The sequence below is a fragment of the Oryza glaberrima genome, chromosome 1 (genome assembly GCF_000147395.1).
Source record: "Oryza glaberrima chromosome 1, OglaRS2, whole genome shotgun sequence".
In the NCBI taxonomy this organism is placed as follows: Eukaryota; Viridiplantae; Streptophyta; class Magnoliopsida; order Poales; family Poaceae; genus Oryza; species Oryza glaberrima.
In genome coordinates this window covers 2,875,860-2,903,358 of record NC_068326.1, presented here as the reverse complement: position 1 = coordinate 2,903,358, position 27,499 = coordinate 2,875,860, and the positions used below count along the sequence as shown (strand labels likewise).

General features: G+C 41.6%; 4 protein-coding genes and 1 long non-coding RNA gene across 10 annotated transcripts; 3 read left to right on the top strand and 2 right to left on the bottom strand.

The window, feature by feature from the left end:
- Positions 1-3,269: 3,269 nt before the first annotated feature.
- On the top strand, positions 3,270-9,087 carry LOC127771131 (uncharacterized). Of its 2 annotated transcripts, none has more exons than XM_052296971.1 (11): positions 3,270-3,418; positions 4,610-4,737; positions 4,903-5,105; positions 5,183-5,899; positions 6,019-6,075; positions 6,319-6,661; positions 6,739-6,938; positions 7,608-7,684; positions 7,776-7,877; positions 8,071-8,257; positions 8,357-9,087. In XM_052296971.1, exons 2-11 carry the CDS (start codon positions 4,611-4,613, stop codon positions 8,444-8,446), a joined length of 2,103 nt encoding a protein of 700 aa, XP_052152931.1. In that variant the 5' UTR covers positions 3,270-3,418; position 4,610; the 3' UTR covers positions 8,447-9,087. The 2 variants fall into 2 exon arrangements, with proteins under 2 accessions (XP_052152931.1, XP_052152925.1); XM_052296965.1 differs by lacking the exon at positions 3,270-3,418 and adding an exon at positions 3,603-3,702.
- LOC127771162 (uncharacterized) lies at positions 8,794-10,048 on the bottom strand. Its single transcript, XR_008017105.1, has 2 exons — positions 9,955-10,048; positions 8,794-9,871 (listed from the first exon to the last, which is right to left on the bottom strand). It is a non-coding gene; the product is annotated as an uncharacterized LOC127771162 (long non-coding RNA).
- LOC127771146 (uncharacterized) lies at positions 9,935-12,027 on the top strand. Its single transcript, XM_052296983.1, has 2 exons — positions 9,935-10,801; positions 11,247-12,027. The coding sequence occupies exons 1-2, from the start codon at positions 9,939-9,941 to the stop codon at positions 11,890-11,892; spliced, it is 1,509 nt and encodes a 502-aa protein (XP_052152943.1). The 5' UTR covers positions 9,935-9,938; the 3' UTR covers positions 11,893-12,027.
- A 125-nt stretch (positions 12,028-12,152) lies between these two features.
- LOC127771153 (dehydration-responsive element-binding protein 2A) lies at positions 12,153-14,246 on the bottom strand. The gene is made up of 2 exons (XM_052296993.1): positions 13,761-14,246; positions 12,153-13,135 (listed from the first exon to the last, which is right to left on the bottom strand). The coding sequence occupies exons 1-2, from the start codon at positions 13,805-13,807 to the stop codon at positions 12,358-12,360; spliced, it is 825 nt and encodes a 274-aa protein (XP_052152953.1). The 5' UTR covers positions 13,808-14,246; the 3' UTR covers positions 12,153-12,357.
- A 903-nt stretch (positions 14,247-15,149) lies between these two features.
- LOC127786277 (protein BREAST CANCER SUSCEPTIBILITY 2 homolog A-like) lies at positions 15,150-26,929 on the top strand. 5 transcript variants are annotated; one of them, XM_052313653.1, is made up of 34 exons: positions 15,150-15,427; positions 15,523-15,579; positions 15,715-15,885; positions 16,312-16,377; positions 16,514-16,618; positions 16,782-16,916; positions 17,013-17,138; positions 17,316-17,372; positions 17,462-17,557; positions 17,644-17,769; positions 17,916-18,050; positions 18,168-18,299; positions 18,411-18,539; positions 18,670-18,795; positions 19,931-20,876; positions 20,959-20,999; positions 21,076-21,200; positions 21,278-21,417; positions 21,786-21,908; positions 21,991-22,227; positions 22,298-22,379; positions 22,458-22,508; positions 22,604-22,679; positions 22,771-22,882; positions 22,952-23,023; positions 23,539-23,722; positions 23,799-23,981; positions 24,250-24,392; positions 24,467-24,529; positions 24,612-24,825; positions 25,062-25,229; positions 25,309-25,397; positions 25,505-25,620; positions 26,602-26,929. In XM_052313653.1, exons 1-32 carry the CDS (start codon positions 15,232-15,234, stop codon positions 25,363-25,365), a joined length of 4,674 nt encoding a protein of 1,557 aa, XP_052169613.1. In that variant the 5' UTR covers positions 15,150-15,231; the 3' UTR covers positions 25,366-25,397; positions 25,505-25,620; positions 26,602-26,929. The 5 variants fall into 5 exon arrangements, with proteins under 5 accessions (XP_052169613.1, XP_052169596.1, XP_052169606.1 ...); XM_052313636.1 differs by having other exon boundaries at positions 17,250-17,372; XM_052313646.1 differs by having other exon boundaries at positions 17,247-17,372; positions 18,679-18,795.
- Positions 26,930-27,499: the final 570 nt, after the last annotated feature.

Genomic DNA, 27,499 nt, shown 5'->3' with positions numbered 1-27,499 from the left:
GTGAATGCACCCAGCCACCACCTCGTCGTAGAGGCATCCTGACAGGTCTCACTCACTCACGGCCTCAGACGGGACACGGGCATGTGCACAGGGGCTCTGATCGACTCATGCCGTTTTTGGGTAAATCCGTTATCTGTCTACGATGCGGTTCGTGATCACTGACTGCCGTGTTCTTCCAAATTCGCGAAACACGCTAGGCTGTAGGGCTCACTCCCGTTTGCTTTGCATTTACACGCGGGCCTGTTCACTTTGATGCCGAAAAAAATCTTACCAAATTTTAGTATAGCTGTCAAAATTTTAGCAAACTTACCAAAATTTTGACAGGATTTCTTATATAGTTACCAAAATTTGGTAGCAAACTAAATGTAGCTACTTTTTTAACAACTTTACTAAAATTTGATAAGATTGAAAATGGCAGCAAAGTGAACAGGCCCTTAATTATCGTTCGAAGTTGACACTAACATATCAAGTTGGCTTGTCGGTGCGCATCGTGAACAATTCAACGAGATGAATTTCGTACAAATTTCATAGGAGATCGACAGATCGTTATATTCTCACCAGATAGAATTTTTATTTTTTTTTAAAAAAAAAAGGCAACAACACTTCTGGACTATTATTACCGCTCACTAGGTTAGTTTTCAAGCTGAAGCCGATGTCCCTTTGTCAAAGAGATATGCACTCTCGAGGCTAGTTTCTTAACGTGGTGTCTTCCATAATGTGTGTTTGGTTGAAAGGATATTTTGGGATAAAAAATATTGATGGAACTTTTATGCATGTTTGGTTGATGTGCAATGATGGATAGGGTGGTCGGAAAAGGGAATATTCCACAAAGGTGCTGATGAGTGTATATGTTCAAATTAATCGATTAGCAATAATTGATGTATTTGGTTGTTAATTACTCCATCCGTTTCACAATGTAAGACTTTCTAGCATTGCTTATATTCATATAGATGTTAATGAATCTAAATATATATGTGTGTCTAGATTCATTAATATCTATAAATGTGGACAATGCTAGAAAGTCTTACATGGTAAAACAGAGGGAGTAATAATTAACATGTCATTATTAATGTTTGATTAGATATAACTGGTCAATGTTGTTATTTATTAGTATAGATTGGGGTTCAATTAGTGATAATTAACATATTTTGTTATTAATATTTATTATTTTTATTTCATCCATTCTCATACATCCAACGAATAAATAAAAAATTCCTAACCATCCCACGATAAAAAATTGAATAACCATATCCTTCAAAAAAAAAAAAAAACTGAGACATCGTATTCCTAAGCACGATGCCCCTCATCATATCGGGCCGTGTTTAGTTTCTCCGTATTTCCAACTTTCCATCACATCATATCATATCAAAAATTTTCTTACACACATAAACTTTTAATTTTTTTTTTCAAAATCTCAACTTTCTTCGAACTTTTAACTTTTTTTTTAGGAACTAAACATACCCACAATACACTGTTAATAAAGAAAACATAGACCTGTCAACTTTATTTCATGTCAGCCGTCAACTTTGTCAAACTTTTTGTCGGGCTGTAAAGTCCTCAAAATCCTTCTACAGTATTTTCCCTAGCACTAGCCTCGAGCACTCGATGGAGTAGCGCGCGGAGAAGCAATAGTGGCGACCCAGTAGGTTTACAATAGGATTTTATTGAGAACGAGAATATGTCACGGGAGTATACCAAATGACGTATTCACAGGACGTGAATGTAGTGTTCCAATCTAAACAAATATATACCATGCGAGCAATTATTCAATTAAGCGTATCTCTCATCTTTTATTACCAGCAAGGAAGTTTTGTAATAAAAAAATGGTTTACATCTCCGAATTGCCAATGAGCAAATAATTCATATTCATTGTGTACACGAGGTAAATCCATTCAAAATACTCCTAGAACTACAAATCTAGACATGTTCATGTCTAGCTTTATAGTACTAGAATACATCACATCTAATCAAAATACCTTATATTTAGGGATAGAGCGTACTCTCCCTCTATCCCTAAATAACTCAAACTCTAGCTTCTCAAGGAGTTTTTAAGAAGAGAAACAAAAGACCACGATGCCCTTAATTAATGTGAATATTGTATTGAATAATTGGTAGGTAAGGGTATTAAAGTAATAAAATTTCTCATTTTGTGGATTAGTGGTAAGTATAAGAAGGTAGAAGTTAATATATTTTGGAATAAATTTGAACTCTTCAAGTTGATTTACTTCCTCATTAGTATCCAGTGCCGTTTTACTTCCCATAAAACGTGTCGTTTTGAGGTTTCTCACCAAAATTAGTATCCAGTGCAAATGACTGATTTACCCTCATTTATTTCATTCGCCACACACAAAACGGAACCGCCATTGGAGGGTGGGGGGAGGCGAAGAGAAAGACGAAGCCGCCGTCGAGGACACCGCCACAGGCGTGCTCCTCGGAGTCGAGCACAAAGCCACCATCGGGATGCCCGCGTCAAAGTTGTAGCCACCTGCATGCTTCTCCTCGGTGAGGGAGTAGACGCCGTCGGCGCCGAGCGCCCAACCAGGACTTCGCCTGCAACCTCCTCGTTCTCATCCACTTGCCTTTGCTTGATGCGCATCAACATCCGCTTCCGCCACCTGTCCATGGCGTCCGGTCATGCTAGCCAGCTGCATCGTGATCTCCACGGCGGCGACGACCGGTGAATCAACGCGCGCCTGCCACGGCACTCCCGCGTTGGAGAGGAGAGGAGATAGGTGAGGGAGAGTGGGAGACTAGGATTGGGGATTGCATGAGGGGGGGGGGGTGGCGGCGATGGAGGAATTGAGGCGAGAGGGATGACGGAGAAGTCGATGCGAGAGTGCGAGACAGCGAGAGGATAAGATCGCATTAAGTGGTGAGAGATTGCTCGCTGGAAAAATAATAATAAAAAAGAAACGAGTGGTATGTAACCCATCGATAAAAATAAATTGGGCCCACTTTCTTTATCATGAATCAAATGAGAACGTCCACTTTTCTTGGACAGAGGAAGTATTTTGGATTGTGGGAAGTAGACTTGAGCCGTTCAAAACTCAAAAGTTCGAACTGACACAGGCGAGCCGTACGCACTGTAGTTATGTGGTGCACTGGTCGGTTCCGCTGACCACCCGTGACTCTTACCACGACCCCGTCCCCGGTGCGGCCCCACCTACCAGCGACACACGCAGGCGGCTTCTCCTGAGCTCGCGGTGAACCCGACCACCCGCCGCTATATAAACGTCGCCCCCCCTGCCACGACACGCGCTACGCCCACCCATCCACTCGCACCCCGCGCCGCACCAACGCACGCAGAGGTGGTGAACTGGTTGATCGATGCTTGCTGCTGCTGCGCGCCGAGGCGGCTCCATCGGCGGCAACCGCTGATCGATCGATCGATCCCGCGGGTTTCGTAGCACCCGAGCAGGTGAGCGAGCGAGCGATCCCCTCCCGCGCGGCCGCGCCTCGATTTGGTCGCGATTGGTGCTGGATTTTCTCTCTCTCTCTCTCTCTCTCTCTCTACCTTTCCTGTTTCGGTGGGGGTTTTGGTGGGGTTTTGTGGCTTGAGGTGGTCGGGGATTTCTGGGGTGATGGGAGAGGGGCTCGCGTGGTGGTGTATTGTTCGCTGGAATGGCGGGGAATGCTGTGCCGTTTGGGGGATTGATGCCATGGTGATGGGTCGAAATGCTGGATGGGGTTGAGTTTGTTCAGGTGGTTTTGAATTGGAATCTGTGGAGTTTGGGGGGAAATGGGGAATGGGGCTTCGAGTGCGCAAAGGTTTTGCAAGTGCGGAATCGCAGCTCGAGGTTTTCGTTGGATTTAGGCGTAGCTTCTGTGCGCGTGTTTGTTTAGCGATTTTAGCAGTTCGTGGGCAGGTACCGCCGCGTGTTTGAATGGTTTTGCGCTTTATTTACCGTTACAGTTGATGCCTGCGGTTTTTTGGTGATTTATGCCAGTTTCTAGAGGTGAATCCCTGTGTTTTGGGAATTCTAGAGACTAGAGCCCGGGTTTGGGTTTATGGGGGCGAGATTTTAGCTGTTGGATTTTAATCATATATTGTGAGAAGCATTGGAGAACTGTGATCCGTCGTAAGAGGTGAACGCTTTCGAACTCTGCTGGTTTTAATGTGGCAGATATTGTGAAGCTTATGGTAGCTTCGTTAACTTGATCGACTTTTTTACTTGTGCTGCTCGTGCGTTGTGGTAGATTTGGCTTGTGAGGGAGCAGGTGGATGGGGGTAGATTCAGATTACAGAGTGGTTTACTGCATGTAGCGATGTGTTTGAGTTGTAACTTGTGAAAATGTTGGCATATGCGTGGGGTTTTGGGGTTTTTTTTTTGTTTTTATTTTTGTTTTTTTTGCAAGTGTTTTGACCCAATCCATCTCCCCCATCTTTTTTTAGTGGAAAACCGCTCCTATGTACTACTCAACTAAACTTACCAGAATTACAATCCTCCAACAAAGGAATAATACCCTGTGCTGTTTGCTGTGGCAACTTATCTGTACATGATATTGCTAGTTTGCTACTGCAGTATACCTACATGCTCACTTATGTTTGTTTCTTTTAGATAATGTCACTTATGTTTGTGTTTTGCATAATGTTGATAATTTCTCGAAGAATGAGTGCTGGAAAGAAGACTCAGACCGAGAACGAGTTCCGTGAGCTCCCGGAAAAGGAGCTAGGAGGGGTGGTCTTTTGTTGCAATAACAACACATTCGATGAATGCTTCACTAAACAGTTATTTGGTTAGTAAAAGTCCCTTTTCGCCTGTCCTAATTTCATCTAAATGATATGTAAAATCCATACGCGTGTGATTACTTTTATTCAAGAACATTGACATATTGCTAATCAACATTCTTTTGAACTTCTCGTCTAATTGGGAATCCATTCGTTTGCCTTTTGGTTGATAGGTTTGCCTCAACGCAATATCTTGTATGTGAAGAATGTTAAACCTGGCTTGCCTCTCTTTCTGTTCAATTATAGTAACAGACAATTGCATGGCATTTTCAAGGCTACAAGCACTGGCCAGCTTAATATCGACCGATTTGCTTGGATGTCTGAACAGTCTAATGATGCAAAGACAAATGCAAAGACAACACCATTTCCTGCACAGGTATAATAGAAACAACATATACTGGTCTTTGTTCTGGTTATAGTTTCATAAGCATTGTGAATATTTGTGTTCTTCAGGTCCGCTTCTCTACCAGGACAGAGTGCCCTCCACTTCCAGAAAACAAATACAAAAGTGTAATCATAAACAATTATCGCAAGGATATACCTAGCCACTTCCGTTTTGAGCTAGACCATCGACAAACAAGAGATTTGATTTCTTTGTTTCTATCTGCTCCTGTTCGCGCTAATAAAAACAAACTTAGTATTCCAAAACCTCCTGCTACCGCTCATACTGTTCCAAATCCATGGAATCGACCTCTGCCATTTCTAACAGCAAAAGCACCTGTTGTTTCTGATAAAGTGAAGAGTGAATCCAATGTGAAGGATGTGGATCAGTTCAATGTTTCATCACACTCACATGATATTGCTCCTCATACCTTGCCTGATGTAGAAGTCGACCTTGCTAGCACAAGTACAACATCAAGGAGCAACCTTAACAAAGATGCTTCTGGCTGTGTTGATCTGGTTGCTGGTTTGATCAAGGAAGATAAAGAATCTGTGGATGATGGCCAGCATGCTAAAATGGCTTTGCCAGTAAAGCTGCAAGAGCTGTCTTCTTTACAACAGAAGGGAGCCAATTTCTTGGAGGATGCTCCTATTTCTACTTCAGCTCAAAGCATACGTCAAGATACACGGTTTGCTGCTACTCTCCCCAAAGATTCATCTAATGCCACATCTCAATGTGACACATCATTGAAAGATACATCCTTTGTGCAATGCCATGAATATGCTGAGGTGCCTTAAGCTATTCCATCCCTTATTACCATTTTCCCTTACTCACCATATTTCAGTGCTACAACTTATATATTTTGGTGCGATGTTTATGCCCTGCTATTTTTGGCATTTGTCTGTAGCTTTATCAAATTATCAATGATTTATCCAAGAAGACCGAAGAAATGGAAAAGATGAAGGTACTTTTCTTCTTGCTTAAAATCAGTAGGATCTTCTCTTTTAAAGAAGAAAAGGTGTAAATAGATGAACCTGTTTTCCTAATTGGTTTTATCTCTTGTCAGTATGTCTATGGTTTTGTGGATTTTAAACCATGTTCAAATTTTAACTGGAAAACCAAACTAGTATATATGTGTTTGATATTGAATTAATTACGCTGTTCAAGTGTGCAAACTCCCATCTTGATTATGGTTTGAACGTTCTAGATTGATTCAGATCAAGAAATTTTGTTGTTGAAGAAATTGGTAAAGGTTATGGAAAGAAAAGTCGAACATCTGGAACAGCAGCTTGAGAAATCGCATAGCTCTTCAGCACCACTCTTCGGTGTAACAAATGATGATGTAGAAGGGCCATCAATACTCCTAACAGGTGGCCATAATGGCATTAACTGGCTGTCATCCCTTGATTCATATTGCCCTGCAACGGACATACTAGAAACTCTAATGCTGATGAGCTCAGCCCGTGCATATGCGGCTGTTGCCACATTAAAGGACCATGTCTTCATTTTTGGTGGTTGGAATGGCATTCGCAGTTTGTGGTACAACACAGGTAAACATTCTTCGACATGCCAAACGTAGTGCTCTATATAAGCAAGCTGTTGACCATCTGCATTTGTTTTATTGCAGTGGAGTGCTACAACAGGGGAGCCAATAAGTGGATAGGATTGCCCTGCTTGAATCATGAGAAAGGGCATCTTGCTGGAGCTACCTTGAATGGTAAAATATTTGCTATTGGTGGGGGTGATGGGTCTCAGTCTTTTTCAGAAGTAGAGATGTTTGATCCAGCAGCGGGGAAATGGATATACAATTTGTCCATGCAGCAACCTGTATGGTTCTACTTCTACTCCCTTATAACACTTGTATAGAGTAGAATGTACCAGCCTCTTTGGCCAATTTAATAGGGTTCTGGTCTTCGCTATGTTCTCACTGTGATTTTCTTGATAAGGCTCAAGATTTATTAGATGGCCCAGGAAAAAAACATGTTGTAAAGAGAGGCTGTTTGAACTGCATTTCCTATAATCACTTACATCTTTGGGTTCTTAATCTTTTACAAGATGAATAGTGCTGCTCACAGAACAGTTTCTACTGTTATTTCAATCATTTCTTACGTGTCGTAAATCAGTAAAAAAAATTGTTCTCGTGGTGAACTATGCTGAGTGATTTAGAATTTAGATAGCTGTTTGAGCAGTAGTGGGCAAGCTGACTGTGAGTTGGACATTCGCTTGGGCACTAGTCTTACAGGGTTGGTTGGACCATTTGCAAATCTAATCTAAGCTACATTTTGAGCACTTGGATAGGCAATAAATATTTTTCAAATTCAGGCTATTTCAAATTATGGAATGCAAATTGCAATTCATGAAATTTCATGGGATTTATGAGGCATATACATTGTATCTTTCCACTTCACCTTGCATGAAATATTATCCCATCTTTTTAATCTATTTTTATTTTTGACCAATATACCCACCTCACCTACATGTATTTTATTGTTCCAGCGATGTGCTCCTGCTGCGGCTGAATTAAATGGCGTTCTTTATGTAATTGGTGGTTATGATGGCAACATGTACTTACAGTTACGATCCACCCCTCACCATTCTCTCCATGTTTTACTTGATTTTGATTCTGAGACCTTCCTATTGAATGATTGATCCTCATATGCACAGGTCAGCAGAAAGGTATGATCCAAGGGAAGGTTTCTGGACCCAACTTCCACGTATGCGGACAAGAAGAGGATCCCATTCAGTAGTTGTCTTGGGGGATTCACTGTGAGTTTCGCTCGCTTTATCTGTGTGTGTAATCAACAGAGAGGTCATGTGATTTCAAAAAAACAAACAAACACAGATTCCACCTGGCAGTTAGATGCTACTATTAGCCTTATATCACTATCTTTTATTTGACGTCTCGATATAAACCTGATAATATACGATTTAACATCCAACATGGGAATTTCATTTTCAGACATGCTCTGGGTGGCCTGAATAGAAATACCACGTTTTCCAGCGTAGAGATTTTTGACACCCGTGCCAACTCATGGAGAAGGGGGAGCCCACTCAGCGTCCCAAGAGCACACGGATGTGCGGTTACAGTGGACGGCAACGCATACCTCATTGGTGGGATCCAAAGCAGTGAAGAATACGTTGAAACTGTGAGTTCTTTCCCAAGATCACTCTCTCCATCATCTATTGCTGTTGCCTCAACTCACTGTAACTCTCACATCTTTCTCTCGTTTTATTTTGTTTCACAGGTTGAGGTTTACAAGGAGGGCCAAGGCTGGTCCATCTCTGGTTCCAAGGCATTCGGGAAGAGAGCTTTCGCATGCGCCGTTGCCATTTGACAGGATTGCAGAAGTGCAGATGAACCCCCGGGCCGGTTTTGTACAGCACCAGTCCCCAACCCCGCCTCACAGTATTACCTTCTCTCAAGCGAAATATTGCCGCTCATTGCTGAGCACTGACGCCTGACGGCCCATCCATTCTGTGCATCCCAGTCATACGGTTTTTACATTTTAGAAACAACACCGTAGCGAGTTCTGGTATGCGTTAACTCTGTCCGTTGTTGTTTCTCACTGAAGATAGGTGTTGTTGGTTGTCACCTGATTGTAGCGGAGCAAACTGAACTGTCTACAGGACACTACTAGTTACTTAGAGAAGTTCGAATGAACAAACTTTAGCTGGTGATAGCAGTACATATGGGAGGCTTGGAAGCTGGTATAATTTTTGATTTTTTTTTTGAAGCAACTTTTCAGGTTCTGCTTGCTGGGAGCAGGCGGGAATAATACCTGCAACAATTTCGCCAGTAATCCAGTGAGTTACTGCTACTATTGGCGGTGCTGAATTCTCCTTTGCGCCGTGTACTAGTCAGAGGCAGATCAGTTCGTGGGGAATCTGGACTGTGGAACAATGCAGTGTTCGTGTGTTGGTGTGGAATGCAGTGCAACGATGCTAAGCAACGAATATGAGCCTAACCTCTCATATCCTAACCTGCAGCTGCAGGTCTGCCTAACTGCCTAGTACTAGCACAGGAGCAAAGGTTTTGCTCGAGCTTGAAGGACAAGCTGCGTGTACGAGATTTCAGAGGCAGGTAGTACACGAAATTCAGGTGGAGGATTCTCTCTAACTATGATGCGATGTGCATGGCCCAGATCCAACCGCTTTTCTGCATTTCTGGGTACATTGGAGCTATTTTTCCTGTTGCCAAATGCTGGTTCCGAGACGCACGAGCTTGGATCCTACAATTCTCAATAAGATCAGACAACTGAGACAAGTATAAAGCAATACCCGATTCAGAGGTAAATCTTGAAGCTTGACGGAACGGAAGCAAAGAGTGAGATGCATCAGGTTCCAATTCCCAGTCGACACGCAAGCTAACCTTCAAGCCACAAATTTGGTGTCGTTAGGCCCTTATTGTACCGAGTTATCCAGAATCCATCAAAACTAATCCATTCCACCAAACCATATCGTTCTTTCCAGCTTTCCTGTTTAGAGCCACGTTATATTCTCTTCACTACAACATTAGCCAACCAACTTGGGTTTGATATATCATAATACCGTATAGCAGTTAACTTTTGGCTTTAGCACCTGTGCAAAGCACAAATGAAGATTCTTCAATCTCCAATTAATAACAGAGATTCCGCAGCTCAATGACTTGATTTCCTCTTCTAACAACCAAGAATCCGCTTTACCAAAAATTATGCCGTGCTTCATTAGACTCAGTCATGGATGAGCAAAAATTTTATCTGCGGAACCATCATCTCTTCCATCTATAAAACCACACCAATACTGGGATACTCCCACATTGCAAAACAAGCTCAAGTTTTCAACAACGTAATGGCTCACAGCTTACCTCTTGATGTATGGGGTTGGATCACCAACCTGCCTCCGTTCTCCCAATGGCGCTCCAACGCCATGTCCCTTTGCATCTGCCCCACACCATCAGCATCAGAATCATTACAGCCATCAGTGAACCTATCAGTTGTCAAAACCCCTCCCACCCAGCCCTCCTTTGTCACCTTCTCCATCTTTGCAAATTACCGTGTGCCAATTTCTCTGTGGACGTCAAAACCAGTCCACCTGAAATCAAACACCCAGCAGTCTCTAGACGAACAAGGGATGTTAGAGTTGTTTGTTGACATTGTGGACTGGGTGCTGAGATCCGGACCAAACAAAAAGCCGTCCTTTCAGTTTCCCAGGGCACAGATTCATGGCAATCTGAAGGACGTGTTTAACATAGTTTTCTTGTCCCTGGCCTTCCTAGTTTGCATCTATGAGGCTCCCCATGCTCTTCGCTGTCGATGCCTCGAATCCCTGAGGACTCAGCTGACTGGGCCAAAGTGCAAAGATGCTGCAAAGACCTTTGTCAGAATGTTGGGAGCAAACCTTGAGGACCAATGGATGCAGACAATGAATCTTGCAGTGACTAACTGGATTGTTGAGCAACGATCCTCACACCATTCATTTGGGGTGCCATCGCCACTGTTCTCATATGCTCTTTCAGCAAGTGGGCTCTGGAAGGTCCAGCTATACTGCCCACTCATTGCCATGAACATGGAAGATCCTGCAGTGCCAACACAAGATGAGCGCCTTCTCTTCTCGCTTACTTATCAGCAACTTGAAGGTGTGATTCAGCTCGCCTACAAAACAATCAGAAGGGACAACTGGATTGATGTCGAGATAAAGGTGGACAACATAAGGTCAGTAATTTATTTAAGGATTTGATTCTATCTCATATGAACTGTATATACACTTACTAATTTAGGTGAAAATAAAAAACCTTCTCATCCTGAGGTGACAGTAGTATCACTCGGGGGAACCAATTAAGTTCGCGGCATGCAAAGCGTAGCTGCATATGTTTGGTAAAAAAGCTAAAGGTTTAACTAGCAAATAATTTGGTTGGTGCCTACAGTAAGGTAACATTGAGCAAGCAATTATGCATAGTTCGGTAACATGCTTCTCCCTGTATACCAGCTGCAGAAGAACTCAATTTAGGTAGTTAAATCAGAGTTTTCTAGACCTTGAAAAGCAGTCTATCTACAAACTGAATTGTTTCAAAGTTACAATTAACTGCACAAGGAAAAAAAACAACCATACGTGTATCATCTAAAACCAAGAGCGGCACTTACAGTGGATTCATCTCAGGTGTGATGTGGACTCTTTGGTCTCCGAGATCCTCATGACTGAACGTGGACATGGCTCTGAGGAGAAGCACTTTCCATCACGTGTCATGCTGCAAATCACACCTATGCAACAATCAGATGTCCTGTCGGTTTCAGTCAGCAAGTCCTCCGACAACCCCACGCATGAGTTTGGCCTTGAGAAGGGCATTGAAGGTTCATTCGACCCCCCAAACACATTTGGACTAAAGGCCTCGGTCAGCGAAAGCCTCACACTGACCATGAAACCCTGGAAATTTGAACAGTCTGTGCATGGAAACACTACAACCTTGAACTGGTTTCTCCATGATGGTGTAAACGGAAGGGAGGTTTATTCTTCAAAGCCTTCCAAGCTCTCCCTGCTTCAGCCACGGGCCTGGTTTCGTGACAGGTACTCGACCGTGTATCGCCCATTCACGAAGAAGGGTGGTGTCATTTTCGCACGTGATGAATATGGAGACAGCGTCTGGTGGAAGATCTGTGGTGCAGCATTAGGGAAGACCATGGACTGGGAGATTAGAGGCTGGATTTGGCTGACCTACTGGCCTAACAAACAGAAGACCTTTCACAGTGAAACAAGGAGGCTTGAATTCAGAGAATGTCTGCAACTTCCCCTTATGAAATCTCCATGATGTATCTTTTGGTACTTGGAATGACCATAGAGCGCTATAATGCGATAGTAGTATGTTTAAGTATTTAAAATTCCATATGCATGCAAAATTGTACTATCATAGTTTGTCATACTTTTATGCATGCAGAAATAAACTTCCTAATATACCTGTTTGAGAAATTTAATTCGATCCTAAAGTCATTGAAGTATCTGCCACTCGTTTTGAATATCTAACCTGAGTTTAACCACACTAAAATAAGCAAAAATATTGACAGAGTAAGCTCATTAAATATAGATTCATTTTTACCACAGTGCACTCAACACACAGTACAACTTCTTGTACCAGTTGGCTTATAGTGTATATAAAGCTATTACCCAGTAAGACGAAAACCGTAAATGACTACAAAGCTTCAGGTTGCAGATATTTGAAGTATCCCCTAGCAGCTAGAATGAAATATTCCTACTGACCCGCAGCATGACTACTACTCTAATAGGAGAAAAGGCTAAACCCATCATCTCCCTCTTGGTACTCTTCATGTACTTCCGTTTTCTGATCAGCACTTAATTCAACAATTATCATCTCAACAACTTCATGGACATTGAAATAATCATAACTTATGTTCACTTCTTTGTGTAAAACGATCCCTTCTGATTCACATACCTCCATAGTCTTCTGCTCCTGACAAACACGTTTCAAGCCATTGCTCCCTTCTGTTTTAACATCCTGCACCTCAGGGACTACACGTTCCAACACATCCTTCTTATCAGGCCGATACAACACAGCTGGCCCATTAGCCATGATGAAAGGAGGAGATTCCAGCTCATCCTTCTCATCAGAAGGTATAGTGGCCGGCCCATTAGACATCATCAATGAAGGTGCTGATGTGCAGCCAGAGTTGGCATCTGTGGAATTATCTGCAAAATTGACACGTGCTGTGGGACCATACATTGCCCTTGCCGCCTCATCGTATGCATGCGCAGCCTCCAGCGCAGTAGGAAATGATCCTAGCCATAGGCGCCTTCCACGGTTTGGTTCACGGATCTCAGCCACCCACTTACCCCATGTCCGTTGCCTGACACCACGGTAAGCACAATTTGAATTTTCCGGACCTCCTTTCCCAGCCATGCACCCTTTCTTGGACCCCTTGGCTGGCGCTTTCCTGGAGCTATTCTCCTCCTGGAGCTTCTGGTTTTGCTCCTTCCACCACTTGATGGTTTCAGCGATTGAATCAGGGCCATCGCTTTTCCTTCGCGTTCTCTTCTTCCTGACCCAATGAGGTAACTCAATAATTCCACAAAGCTGAACATTGCAAGACACAAATCGAAACAGCATGCAATTGAAATTATGAAAAACAACAAACCAAAAGCGGAATCCTTTTCGTTTCTCCAAAAATCAAGGAGGCTATCAGCAATCAACGGTAAGCGGCCCTAAGAGTAAATTACTTGCTTTCTTTTTCATGTGGCGCCACGATGGCATTCCACAAGCAACAGCATGTGCACCGCCAAGAACACAGAAGATTTCCCACTCAATTTCAATTTCAAGGGTATCACTATTCCACCCGATTTAACACATGAAAGCTACTAGACGCCGTACTGAAATCCCATCCAGCTATAATTTCCAACTAATAATAAACTTGACGAAAGAGAAACAAAAAACATTCTTCAAACGAATTAGACGGACAAACAGATAGCCTTACTCTCCTTTCACAACAGGTTAACAATTCATAACAAGAACTACTACCGATAGAAAGTTAAGCACACAAGCATGCATCGATTCCATGCCGCAACTACTCCACAACAACCACAAGCAGCGCCGCTCTCAGCAATGCTCAGAGATTCATCACGAGAGAAAAAAAGAAAAAAAAAACAAGTCAAGAAATCCCAGCTCACCTCACTTGCACGGAGCAATCTCCCCTCCTCCCCTCCCCCCGCTCCATCGAGCGGGAACAAGAAAGAGATCTCCTCCTCCTCCAACTCTTCCAACTCCTCTCCCTCCCCTCCTCCTCCCTTCTCCCTATTCCTCCTCCGTTCAGATCTGCGTCGCCTCACGCCGCCGCCTCGCTTGGTGGCATGGCGAGCGTGTCGGTGTCGGTGGTGTGTGCCCTCCTCTCTAACAGCCGCCGCCGCCGCTGCTGGTGGTGGTGGTGGCGGCGCCGCTGTGGGGGTGGTGGTGGTGGCGCAGGAGTATCATGGTTGGGGTTGGGTTTTGACGTGGTGGGGAGGGGAAGCAACCGCGGGCGGGGGCGGCTGCTGGCTCATCCAGCTCGCTGGCGGTGGCGGTGGTGGTGGTGGTGGTGGTGGCAGGCGAGCGCGAGGCGGGTCAACACACGAGTTGTGCCACGGGCACCCGCAACCGCGTCCTGTCACGGCATCTCCCTCTCGCGTTCGCGTCCTCGTGTCGGTGACAACCCGTCTCCCCGTTTCGATAATCGAATTTCATTACGAATTCTCCTGCTGGAATTTTTGAAACTACAACTTGGATGGATGGTCTGTCGATTCATCCTTGAAAAATTCCAACTTCGAATACATCGCAGTTAAATCTAAAATTAAACAAGACATTTTATAGTATTATAAATACGGATAAGCTATTATATTTAGAACGAAGGGAGTATGGTTTTTTTTTTAAAAAAATGAGTGTGTAACTTTAGTAACCATGCGCGCACGTATAATAGGTATTTGCGGCGGTGTATGTTTTTCGTGTAATGGGAAAAACCATTATGTTTCGTTCGTCTACAGTTGATTATAAGACTATGTTTATCAAGGGAAAAACTTATGAGTACAACATTTATATATTGTGTGTATTGATGACTTAAAAATCAAATGATAACTACGATAAAATCAAAATAAACATAAAAAATATGTTTTAAAATTTAAAATTTAGTTATGCCTAATAATACGGAGGGTGCAAATTGGACTGTTGATATAGCATTTGGCCTGGTTGTTGCGTTGATGTGTATACCATGGCTGATCTACGTGGCGGCGGTTCGGTACAGGTGGTGAGAGGAGACGAGTCGGCGGGTTGGCTGATCTGTTCACGCTGACGCAACAGACGCGACGCGTCGTGCCGTGCCGTGCCGCCCTAGCAATCCTCGGCGGCGGCGGCGGCGGCGGCGTCCAGCCAAAATGGATGGTGCTGGGCCGTCACCCACCCCGCTAATGGGCCGGCCAGTCTCGAATCCAACCGGGCCTAGCCCACCCACCGACAACCGCTTCTCCATTTCCGCTCCGCGCTTTCCTTTCCCTCCTCGCCTCCTCCCGTTTTGAATTTTTTTTCTCTCCATTTTATTTTTCTGCTCGTCTCTTCCTCATCCTGTCACCGCCGCCGCCGCCGCCGCGAGCGATTTCTGGCTGTGCCGCTGGGATGCGGAGGAGGTGGCAGGTGTGGGGGAAGCCCGACGGGAGCCTCGTCTGGGTACCCGCCTCCGACGGGCCGCCTTCCGCGCAGCCGCTGCCACCGGCGGCGGCGGCGGCCAGTGAGGCGCCGCTTCCTCGTCCCGATCCGCAGCCGGTTGCGACGGCGCTGGGAGAGGCGCGATACGGCGATGCGATTCCCGAAGGTTCGGTTTCGTCCTCTCTCTCTCTTCGAGGTACGATTCGTTCGTGGAATGAGCCCCCGCATTATTACTGATCCCCTTTCGCCTCGAAACCCTAGGCCCCGGCGCCGCCGATGGATGCAGCGTCCCGTCGATGGCTGACCTCTTCAACCAAGGTGCCGCCTCGTCCTCTCATCTCCCCATTCGTCCGTGTGCGGGCACGCGCGTGCTTGCCTCCTATTTACGAACTTGGTATGCGACTGCATTGTACTAAGTGTCATGTTTGTTTGCTGTGGATGTGGAAATCGCAGCTTTGGATAAGCTGGTTGCTGCTGATCGAATGGCCGAAGCGATCGAGGATTCAGGGAAAGGTGCGGTGTTCTGCACTGGGTTGGGGGGATCAGTTGTCGTCAGCGAGAGGGCTGTAGAGAGGGCCAAGGCATTGGTTGGGGAGGTCGCGGAGGAGACAAGTAATGAGAGAAGTAAGAGGTTTTGTGGTTTGCTTTTTTCGAAGTGTTACATTCTCACAACAATTTTATTGGTCTTGTGGCCCTCCTTTTGTCTTTTGGGGACACATAATATCCGCACATCTTAGATATATTAGAAGAAACGAAGACAACAAGTCATTGCAGTCCACTGAATTACAAACAAACAAGAGAAAAATGGAGCAATAAATTTGAATTATTTCCAATCTCCTGGTCATGCCCTTTCCTCTTTAGTTGCTGTGATGATTTCCTCGGGCTACTACTAGATGAAGATACCCACACACTTTTCTTTTTCTTAAAAGTTGCTGCCTATCTTTTCTGAAGTTTTGCATTTCTTTCTTTGTTGATAGCATGGAATTCAATGTCTTTCTGTTCTCTTTCTCCAAGACTTGCATACCAGGCTGATACGTGTATGTATTGCAGGGCAACCATTTGGTGATGGTTCTAATTTGGAGTGTGAATTGGGAGAAAGTAATGTTTCATTTAAAGGTAAGTTTTGTTTCAATCTCTCTTCTTGGAGATCAGGTTGGATGATTCAACTATAGGTAGAAGTACAAGGTTCTGATTAGTTACACATTCTCGAGGTTCAATGGTATAATTCGCCTTTGCATCTTATGAAATTCAGGTGGTGTACATAAAGATAGTCTGTCTCCGATGTTCCAAACCGGATCGGGTAAAATGGTTTCACTGAGCAAGGGCTCAATTCAGAAGGCTAGAGCTGTTTTAGAAGGTAGGAAGTTTGTCATCTGCTTACTTTCTGTGTAATTATGCAGAATGTTTCATTTCTTTGGGCATGGTGACATATATTTGGCTCTAATTAATTTAGGATAGTTTGAGCTGTGTAGCACTCGACAACCTATCATGATAATGAATCTTCGTAATCTATTATTCAGGAAATGCCGAGAATTCTTCTGTCATTGCTGTACAGTCTATGTTCCATACTGGATTGGTTAGGCCAGACCCAGTCAGCAGGAGCTCCACTGATAATGCAATGACTGTTTTGGAGGGACAAACAAATCCAAAACAAGGTTATTCTGTTGACAGAATATTCTATAATTTTGTCTAGCAAAATTTTACACAAAATTCTAATCATGCCTTTACTTTTTGAACGGCTGATCTTTCAGGAGATGTGGCAGATGTGTATGACAAGGAAAATTTTCCATTGTTCCAAACTGGTTCAGGTAAAGTTGTATCGGTCAGTGTAGCATCTATCCAGAAAGCTAAGGCTGTCCTGGAGCAAAATAATACAGGTGAGGATAAGATTAGATTGTCCTGCTTGTTAAATTTTGAGTTAAATACTTCTACCTAATTATTGAGAAATGTGCGCCTTCTGGTTGTATTGAACTTTCCTCCCATAGTAGAAAACATGGAAGATTTTGGTAGGCCTGACCAATCTCTGATTTTCCAAACTGGTTCGCAAAGACCAGTCTTGATCAGTGAAAGATCTAGCTCTGTGGTGAAGGATGGAGGTGCTGAAAATATTGGTAAGATTGGAGTTATGTAAATGTAGCTGTTGTTATTAGTGATTTCTTCTCTGTGTGAAGGAAATTGAATTCTGACCGTGAATTCCTAGTGTTCCAAACGGGGTTAGGGAGGCCTGTTGTGGTGAGCCAGACCTCAATTCAAAAGGCAAGGACAGTATTAGATCAAGAATGTGCCAAAAGAAGTGGTAAGAAACTTTGTGTGCAGGCTTGTATTTTTTTACTGCATAATGCACAAGGTCATCAGCTTTGCTTATTTTTCTATTGGGTTCAGGACATGGATATACTAATGTCTCCATCACTACTTTTCAAACTGAAACACCAAGGTCTGTTTTGATGAGTGGTGGCCTGACTATGAATGATAGATCTGTTACACCAGAGGGGGGTGTTTCAATGCAAGGTACATGGTTTTCTGAAGTTTCCTGTAAAAGGCTTTTTTCATTTCATTTAAACCTGTGTTACTATCTAGTCAAATTTGGAACAATAAAAATATTTACTATTGATGCGTTTTAGATATTTGCCATACTAATCACTGTCATCCAACAGGAAATTTTTTGGGGGCTGATGGTCACTTGCCATTATTTCAAACTGGGTTAGGGAGGTCCATTTCAGTAAGTAAAGGCTCAATTAAGAGAGCAAGTGCACTTCTGGAGCCAAGGAACATTACAAAAGAACTGGAAGGTAGGTTTCACTCAACATGTTGCTCACTGTGGTTTTGCCATTGAAATGTGTTTTTATTAGTCTACCAAGGATAAAGGAGGCATGTAGCATGTTAACAAAAAGTTCTTCATCTGTTAGATGAAGCTCACTCAGATGATGGCTGTGCCACTCCAATGTTCAAAACTGGATCAGGAAGGTCTATCACAGCAAGTGAAAATTCTAGAAAGAAAGCCCACGTTGTCTTAGAGGGCGAGGAACCAGTAAAAAATGGTAAATAAATGTTATGTTCTCAATTCATAGCTCCTTCACAAAAAAAGTTGGTATGAATAGCTTTTCACAGCTAACACTCTGTTTAATATTGATTTCATATGTGCATATCAGTAAATAATGACACTGGAGAAGCCATTGCTCCAATGCTCCATGTTGGAATGCAGAAGTTTGCACCCCAAAATAGAAACTCAAGTCATAAGGCAATCACCCTCATGGAGCAAGGGAGCTCTATGAAAGAAGGTAAAATTTTAATTGCTGGGTTGCGCTTTAGCGTGTCTTTGCACAGTTAATTCAAATTTTTGTTCAGAAAAAATAAAAGCAAACCAGGTATATTTGTTTTCTGTTCCATTAACATGTACCTTTTTCTAAGAATACATAGACCGTGGAAACGAACCACCAATGTTTCGAACTGGATCTGGGAAGTCAGTCTTGATTAGTCACAGCTCCGTGCAGAAGGCAAGGGCGGTTCTGGAGGAAGAAGGCAATATGAAGAAAGGTGTGTATAACGCCAATGGAAATATTCTGAGGTTTTTTTTTTTTTGATAAATAGATCCACCACTCGTTTCACCTCACATCTTTCCACCAATCTTTGCATTTCTCCGCCATCTCTGTACTTCATATCCATGAAAATGAGTAAAAGTAGGGTGTATCTGTACAGATTTCTTTTTAAAGATGCATTATCATCTTGATAGAAAATTCATCTTCTTTAATCCTGTGAAATCTGGGGTTTCTCAGTTGTTTGGATAAGTAGAGTAGCTTTAGTTATGAGTTGATTAGTGTCTGCTAGATCATCACAGATTGTTGTTATTTCATAAATTTTTAGCATGAATGTGTGTTCGATTGTTGAGGTGGCTAGTCTGTGCTCCTGTGGTTTCTTTGTGGAATAATTAAATCATGGATGGACGGTTATTGTTATGAAATTTGTAGTACTATTTCTATGCCTTTTGGTTGAAAATTAAGCCCACTTCACTGGAGGAGAAAACTAGCAATGAGCAACCGATGTTGTGCACTCTTCAATCAGAATTATGTATCTAGTTGTTTTGAGGAAGCTGTATCAACTTCTTTTATGTCATTGTTAGTAAATGAATGTTCACAGGAGTACAGATTTCCAAATGCATGATGTATGAGTATCCGCCATAAAAGAGATGGAGATTGACCAGATTCCACCATTCTTTTATTTGTAGGAAAACTCTGGAACATCTATAGAAGCGAACCTTGGCATGTATATTATCTTTGACCTTAGCGGCCTTCTTCATAGGAAAGAGCATTTCTCCACCAGCATTGCATTGGCTTCATTCTTACCTATGATATTACCAATAGCTGATTCGATAGCAAGAGGAAAGAGAACAGCATATTCTTTTTAAGAGCCCAAAGGGACCGGAACAGTCTAGTCTCTAGCTGCCTAAGAGCAACCCCTATTTGCCCAATCCAAAGTAAACCTATTGCCCAAGACCATCCCTCAATCCCTACAGCATGCGAATTCTAATAAGGTGTTGTAGTGTTATGATGTAGTAATATGGCTAGTTCATCAAATAGTATTAGCAAATTTGAAAATGATGCTTGCTATGCACTTTTCAACATATAAGTATTTTTTTCTTTAGAAATTTCTGATTTGAGGTATTATTTTTCAGAAAATCAAAAGCAACTTAGCAATGTGGACAAATATATTCCAATCTTTACTTCACCTCTCAAGACAAGCTGTGCAAGGACTGTACATATATCTTCAGTTGGTGTCTCTCGAGCTGCAACTTTGTTGGGTTTGGAGGAGAATACCCTTTCAACACAACTTTTAGGACATGTGGGTGATAAGCTAGGTACAAAGATAACTGTTGAGAGGAAAAATTCAGAGCACCAGTTTGGTGTAGCATCAGTCAGTGGAATTTCCGGTGGCTGCCCTATAAGCTCTGGCCCAGCTGAAAACCAAGTACTTATGGATCCACATCAGCATTTTGCATTTTCTAAAACAACGTTCTCTGATTCTAGTGAGCAAGCTATCAGGTTCAGCACTGCTGGCGGCAGAACAATGGCTATTTCTAGTGATGCACTTCAGCGTGCGAAAAATCTTCTGGGTGAATCGGATTTAGAGGTTTCACCAAATAATTTATTAGGCCACTCTTCAGCATCTGCTTGTAAAGAGAATATACAAAATTCAACTGGTCTGCGAAAAGAAGGTGAACCTGTTTTATTGAAAAGTAGGGGGAACAACAAAACTGAGCCAGCACAATTTTCCATTCCAGCAAAACCTGATAGGAAGCACACAGATTCCTTGGAATATGCTGTACCTGATGTCACTTTGGCTAACGGAAACTCCATCAGGCTTCATGCGGCAAGAGATTTTCATTCTATCAATGAAATTCCAAAGATACCCAAGCCTTCTTCCAGATGTTCATTTGGAACTGAAAATGCAAGTGACACTAAAGATAAGGCTCGAAGACTCCAAATGCCATCTGGACCATTGATTGACATCACTAATTACATCGGTACACATTCTGTTAATACTGACTACCTGGCTGGTGAGAAGAGAAGATTTGGGGGAAGAAACTCCATATCTCCCTTTAAACGTCCTCGTTCTTCCAGGTGATTTGATTTGCATCATTGTTAGCAAATTGGAAAGTCCTTGCTACCATGCTTCTGACATATCCTTGATGAAACTGGTTAGGTTCATCGCACCTATCAACATCAATAATCCATCCCCTGCTGGTAAGCTGATGGCCTAGACATGTCAGAACATTCTGAAAATTCCTTCCTACTTGATTAGTTGAACTAATTTTCACAGGAGTATCCAAACTACCTATTCAGATTAATCCCTGTCGAACAAAGCTATCTTCATGCTATCCTTTTCAACATCAAAGAAAATCGTGTGAAGAGTATTTTGGTGGTCCCCCATGCTTCAAATATTTGGTATTTATTGTGTTGCTGTTAATTTCTGTAGGTGCACTATATTCTTCACATTGTTAACTTATAACTCTTGTGACCAGACAGAAGATGTAACAGATGAGGTGAAGCTCATGGATGCAAAAAAGGCTGAGAAGTACAAGTTTAAAACAGATACTGGTGCAGAAGAATTTCAGAAGATGCTTCTTGCCTGTGGTGCTTCTTTGACATACACAACTAAAGAGTAAGCATCATTCTTAGTTCTGATCGTCGTTTTTCATTGTCATACTGATAATATCACTATACAAGGTTGGCCTTCAGATGCTGGTACATGTTTGTTATTACTTTACTGTTTCACTTTTTTCTAGTGAAGGCGTAATTTGTGAATATCTTTTTCATGTCTCCTCGGTGCCATTCTTTTTTCTGTCTCCGTTCCATAGCAAAACATTGTTAGGATTAACAAATGGATTTACATGTTCTACCTATGGCATGCGATTTATAAGTGTGATAATGCATTCCTTGGGGGCATATCATAGTATTTAGGTTGGATTCTTTGAGAGACTCCATGGCAATTAAATCCTGAACATCAACACTCGAAAATTTCCTTTTTAGATGGGTCAGCAACCACTACAAATGGATTGTTTGGAAGCTTGCTTCATTGGAGAGATGCTATCCAACTAGAGCTGCTGGCAAATTCTTAAAAGTTGGTAATGTTTTGGAAGAGCTGAAGTACAGGTGAGATAGTTGACATGCCTTTTCTGCCATTCCTACTGTATGGACGCATATGATTGATTAATGAAAATTTCAAGCATGTTAGGTATGACAGAGAAGTGAACAATGGCCACCGCTCAGCCATAAAGAAAATTTTGGAAGGGAATGCTTCACCATCTTTGATGATGGTGCTGTGCATTTCTGCTATTTACTCTTGTCCTGACCTAAACAACAGTAAGCCAGAGGATGATAGGGCACATACAGATGACGACAACAGTGAGAATAAAAGCTTGAGAGCTGCTAAAAGGAACATGTCTACAAAGATTGAACTAACTGATGGATGGTATGTGGTTGCTTTCTCTGTATTGCACGAGTTGAAGCTGAAAGATGTTAGAACCTTTTCCTTTTCGCAGGTATTCTCTAGATGCGTCATTAGATCTGGCACTTTTGGAGCAACTAGAGAAAAGAAAACTTTTTATAGGACAGAAGCTTCGGGTACTGTGCTATTTCAACTAGTCATGAGACATGACTATAATTTACTCATAGCACCTAATATGTATTTCATCTTGGCAGATATGGGGAGCTTCACTATGTGGGTGGGCTGGGCCTGTGTCGTTTCATGAGGTTTGAGTAATCTTCTAAGTCTTTTAACCTCATTAGCTGTGAACATTGACTACCATTGAACCATATAATCAATTTTTTGTTGATCTCACTTACAGGCATTGGGTACTGTCAAATTAATGATCCACATAAATGGCACCTATCGTGCAAGATGGGATGAGACTTTGGGATTATGTATGTAATTTGAGCACAAAACTGGACACTTCTGTTCTATTATTTTTATACAGCTGGATTTGTCTTTTATAACCTATTGTGCGCATCTCAGGCAAGCATGCTGGAGTCCCACTGGCATTCAAGTGCATAAAAGCTTCAGGTGGTAGAGTTCCTAGGACACTGGTTGGAGTTACAAGGATTTATCCTGTTATGTACAGGGAGAGGTGTACTACTGGACATAAATCCATTACTAAACTCTCTCTCAGTTGCACACACTGAATTGTTTGTTTCAGGTTTTCTGATGGTCGTTTTGTGGTGAGGTCTGAAAGGATGGAAAGAAAAGCACTACAGCTGTATCACCAGAGGTATTTATTTCTCCTATTGGAGTAAACTTAACACAATTAAGTGCAATGGATGCTTATCACACCTCCAATAGAAGACAAGCAATCATGCATGGATACATCCAGTTTCTTGAAGCATACTTCCTGTTTGCCTTTTTTTTTTTCTGTCCAAAACTTTCTCAATATGTTTTGGGGTTCATCATCAGTCTAGTTCACTGAAATGTGATGTGACACTTTTGACTTTATTTGCTCAAACTTTTGAAACTTTGTCAATAGCTCTCAAAATATTTAGTTTGAAAATATGTCATATGGGTAGATTTTTTAATTTATAAGTACTTTTACAATATTATAATAGAAAAAACAGTGGTCAAAATTGCACATCAAAGACTGAATAAAGTTAATAGCGTCATATATTTAAATGTGGATGTAGTAATATTCATGAATCATGAGTAGCACAAACTGCGTATTTGCACCAATATTTCCCTTTTTACGCCATTATAAATTATAATTATTATAATAATAATAATTACCTTATGCAGAGTGTCTAAGATTGCAGAAGACATTCAGTCAGAACATGGAGAACACTGCGACAACACTGATGATAACGATGAAGGGGCAAAAATATGCAAAATGCTAGAGAGGGCAGCTGAACCTGAAATTCTTATGTCCAGCATGAATTCAGAGCAGCTGCTGTCTTTCTCATATTATCAAGAAAAGCAAAAGGTCTGGACACATAACTATAGCATCTCATCTGTCTGCTAATATTTTATGTTTTTTAAACTACACCATTATGTTGCAGATTGTCAGGCAAAATGAAGTAGCTAAGAAGGTTGAAAATGCTCTTAAAGTTGCTGGGCTTAGTTCAAGAGATGTTACACCATTTTTGAAAGTGAGGGTGATGGGCCTTATCAGCAAACACTCCGCCACAAAATCTGGCCGCAGGGAAGGGTTAATAACAATTTGGAACCCTACTGAGAAGCAAGTACGATACAATAATTCTACAGCATATAAGTGTCAGAAATCATCTTTATTCTTTCTTATGAACAGAAAAAAAGAACAAAAGATTTGGTGTTATGTCATCAAGAAAACAAGCCAGTGATTGTCATATATTTTTGTGTGTAGCGTTACCTGCTATATGTCTTTAGGACAACAAGATGCACATGCCTATTTTCTTTGCAATATTCCCGTAGTTAAGTGCTAATGAGCAAATATACCTAAAACAATTTTCATTTCTGTATTGCCACTGGCAGAAATCCGACCTGGTGGAGGGACAAATTTATTCTGTCACAGGACTGTTGGCTTCAAGCTACTTTACAGAAGTATCCTACTTGAGTGGTAGAGGATCATCTACAGCATGGACGCCTTTAGCAACCGCACAGACTACAAATTTTGAGTAAGAGACCTCATTGGACATGATGGTTGCACTGCATTTAGAAAACTTAACCATGTCCCTTTTTCATGATGCAGACCATTTTTCACCCCTCGTAAAGCAGTTGAATTGTCACATTTTGGTGAAGTGCCACTCACAAGGTCAGCCCTATCTCAAGCTGACTAGCTGAATCTCCTGTTGTATTATGAACCTTTTATAATGAGCCGTTCCTTTTTGTTTCAGCGAATTTGACATTGCAGGTGTTATTTTGTATGTTGGGAATGTTTATTTATTGAACAACCAGAATAGGCAGTGGCTCTTTTTGACAGATGGATCTAAATTTATCTCTGGAGAAAAGTATGAAGAGCAAGATGACTGTCTTCTGGCAGTTAGCTTTTCTTCCAAAACCACTGGCGAGGATTCTGCATTCTTCAATTATGCCCTTTCTGGAAATATAGTATGTGATCTTCCATTGCACTGACTATATCTCAAGTTGACTAATCTTTGAAGTCCGAATTTCATCAGTCCCATATGAAATGCGAGTAGTTATGAATTAAACAGTGCCTCGTGTAATTTTCTGTGTAGACGAGCTATATCCCAGTTTCTTTTCTGCAGGCCCTTCACATAATTCTTCAGCTTTACCCCTTTGTAGTGCAAGTGCAACTTTAACTCACTGTTATGTTTGTTTCTCAGGTTGGTTTTAGTAATCTGGTCAAGCGAGATAAAGACCAGATGAGGCACGTGTGGGTAGCTGAGGCGACAGAGAGCTCCACTTATAGTCTCTCCCATGAGATACCTAAAAAATCACATCTCAAAGAGGCTGCCACTTCTGCTGAAAAATGGGCTTCAAATTCTCATCCTGTAAGTTTCTTCACATCACAGAGATCCTGTGCTGATAAGATGGACAATCTTATTGTCACTTTCTGTTGATCTCTTGCAGATGATTCAGCATCTGAAGGAAAGAGTTCTGCAAATAGTTGGTGACAGTGGTGGCTGAAGTACTCTGAATGGTGCTGCTCGTAGAACAGTGTAAGGAATCTCTCAGAGTTCTATCAAGCACAACTATATTATTTTTTCGGACATGTTTTTCTTTGTCGTTCCAGTGCTTCACTTGAGATAACGTTGATTGGAAGTAGTTTGTTTCAGGACTGGACCAGGATGAAGCCTATGGCAGTGGATGCTCGTTGTCGACTAGACAACTGACAGTCTTGATAAATGCTGCATGGCATACGAATGATGGATGGATACGACGGTATGATACTCACTTTGTCATATGGTTTGCTAGTCGTAACTAAATATCTTGATTTTTTATTGTAAATAACTGGGCTATAACTATAAGCCTACAATCACCTTTCTAAAACAAAACTTGGACTGTAATAAATAGCATGTGTGTTCACTAGGGCGAGGCACGTTAAGAAACACGGGTACACTTCATGATGAATTAGCTTCACAACCATATCTTATCGAACATTATCTGCATATTTAACATGTAACATCAGAAGATTATGTATAATGAAACATGTTGCGCACTGCATAATACCACTACTCCCTCCGTACTAAATGATAGGGCGTCCCCCTTTTAAGAAAAAACATATTCGGTAGCTTTTGACCAATAATCATACTAACTATATCTATACTAAGTATTATGCATGTTAGTATATCATTAGATTCAAAATATATTTTGAAGTACTTTTATGTGATGCTAATTTCATATTTATTGGGATCGTAGAATAAAATAAAATAATGATTAAAGTATGTTATTGAAGACCGTGTAAAAAAATATAGGCCATATAATTTGGGACAGAGGGAGTATATTGTACTTTCTATGCTCAAATTCATGAATTGTTGACTGCTCTCTCTATTTCAGGTTATAAGATGTTTTGACTTTGGTTAAAGTCAAACTGTTTCAAGTTTGACTAAGTTTATAGACAAATATAGTATAATAGCTATAATACTAAATTAGTTTCATCAAATCAATAATTGAATATATTTTCATAATAAATTTGTCTTGTGTTTAAAATGTTACTACTTTATTTACAAACTTAATCAAACTTTAAGCAGTTTGACTTTAACTGAAGTCAAAACGTCTTATAACCTGAAACGGAGGGAGCATAATAGTCACATGTGCCAGTGTTTACCAGTAGATAGCATAGACCAGAGGTGGCAATTCGCACGCTGCATCATATGTTTATTAATAAAGCAATACATGGTTTATGTGATTTTGAGCGAGCAGGACGTGATTGGCACGTGGAGGGACAGATCAGCGGATTTGGACACGAGATATCCTGCTGGCGAGGAAATGGTTAGACTCCCACCACGACATCATCCTGCTGGCGTTTGAGCGTTCCAAGTTTCAACATGGAGCGTCATGCTGCCCTCCCAATCCCATTGAACACGCACATCTGCTCGTCGTTCGCTATGAGCCTATGAATTATAGATTACGAGCATCTGGTGTCCGCATAGCGGCATAGGCAACGTGAAAAACGAGCTGCCTATCCTGACTTGTAATTATCCGGTGTATAAAGTTATGTATGGAGGCTTAGTTTGATCATTTTGATATATTTCTACAGCCATTTTACAAGCGTTTAGGGAAAAAAAATAGTAATACGTGCTATAGCTAAGTTATTAATACTCAATTCTCAAATTGGAGAACAGCCTTGACGCAATTATATGGTTGTATTTCTCACTCCAATATCCAATTGGGGAAAATATCTGTTTAAATTTCTATGATATTTTAGATTTCCCAGATATGTTTAATGTCCAATTGGAGGGTATTACAGCTTTTTTAGCGGAAAGGCTAGTTAGCGTGCGTTTTAGGCCTAGCGCTGGCGCGCGCGCCCTACTGCACGCCTTTTCTTTCGTTTTTTTTCTTTTTTTTCCTCACCTTTTTTTTCTGATTTTTTTAATTTTTTTAGCATGTTTTGAGTTTGAAAGTTTTTAAATTTTGAGTTGAAAATTTTCAAATCTAGATTTGAAATTTTTCGAATCTCGATTTGAAAATTTTCAAATTTTTCAAATCTGGATTTGAAACTTTTCGAATCTCAATTTGAAAGTTTATGAATCTCGAGTTGAAAGTTTTCAAATCTCAAATTGAAAGTTTTCAAATTTTTTTAAATCTGGATTTGAAAGTT

What these genes read in the sequence shown, in the direction of transcription:
- LOC127771146 (XM_052296983.1), top strand. Translation starts at nt 9,939, where the DNA reads ATGGCTCACAGCTTACCTCTTGATGTATGGGGTTGGATCACCAACCTG. An exon ending in ATAAAGGTGGACAACATAAG is followed by an intron (nt 10,802 to 11,246) that starts GTCAGTAATTTA and finishes GATTCATCTCAG; the next exon opens with GTGTGATGTGGACTCTTTGG.
- LOC127771153 (XM_052296993.1), bottom strand. Translation starts at nt 13,807, where the DNA reads ATGGAGCGGGGGGAGGGGAGGAGGGGAGATTGCTCCGTGCAAGTGAG. An exon ending in GATTGCTCCGTGCAAGTGAG is followed by an intron (nt 13,136 to 13,760) that starts GTGAGCTGGGAT and finishes TCATTGGGTCAG; the next exon opens with GAAGAAGAGAACGCGAAGGA.
- LOC127786277 (XM_052313629.1), top strand. Translation starts at nt 15,232, where the DNA reads ATGCGGAGGAGGTGGCAGGTGTGGGGGAAGCCCGACGGGAGCCTCGTC. An exon ending in ATTATCAAGAAAAGCAAAAG is followed by an intron (nt 23,723 to 23,798) that starts GTCTGGACACAT and finishes ATTATGTTGCAG; the next exon opens with ATTGTCAGGCAAAATGAAGT. An exon ending in GGAACCCTACTGAGAAGCAA is followed by an intron (nt 23,982 to 24,249) that starts GTACGATACAAT and finishes TGCCACTGGCAG; the next exon opens with AAATCCGACCTGGTGGAGGG.
- LOC127771131 (XM_052296965.1), top strand. Translation starts at nt 3,683, where the DNA reads ATGGGGTTGAGTTTGTTCAG. An exon ending in ATGGGGTTGAGTTTGTTCAG is followed by an intron (nt 3,703 to 4,609) that starts GTGGTTTTGAAT and finishes AATTTCTCGAAG; the next exon opens with AATGAGTGCTGGAAAGAAGA. An exon ending in GTGAAGAATACGTTGAAACT is followed by an intron (nt 8,258 to 8,356) that starts GTGAGTTCTTTC and finishes TTTGTTTCACAG; the next exon opens with GTTGAGGTTTACAAGGAGGG.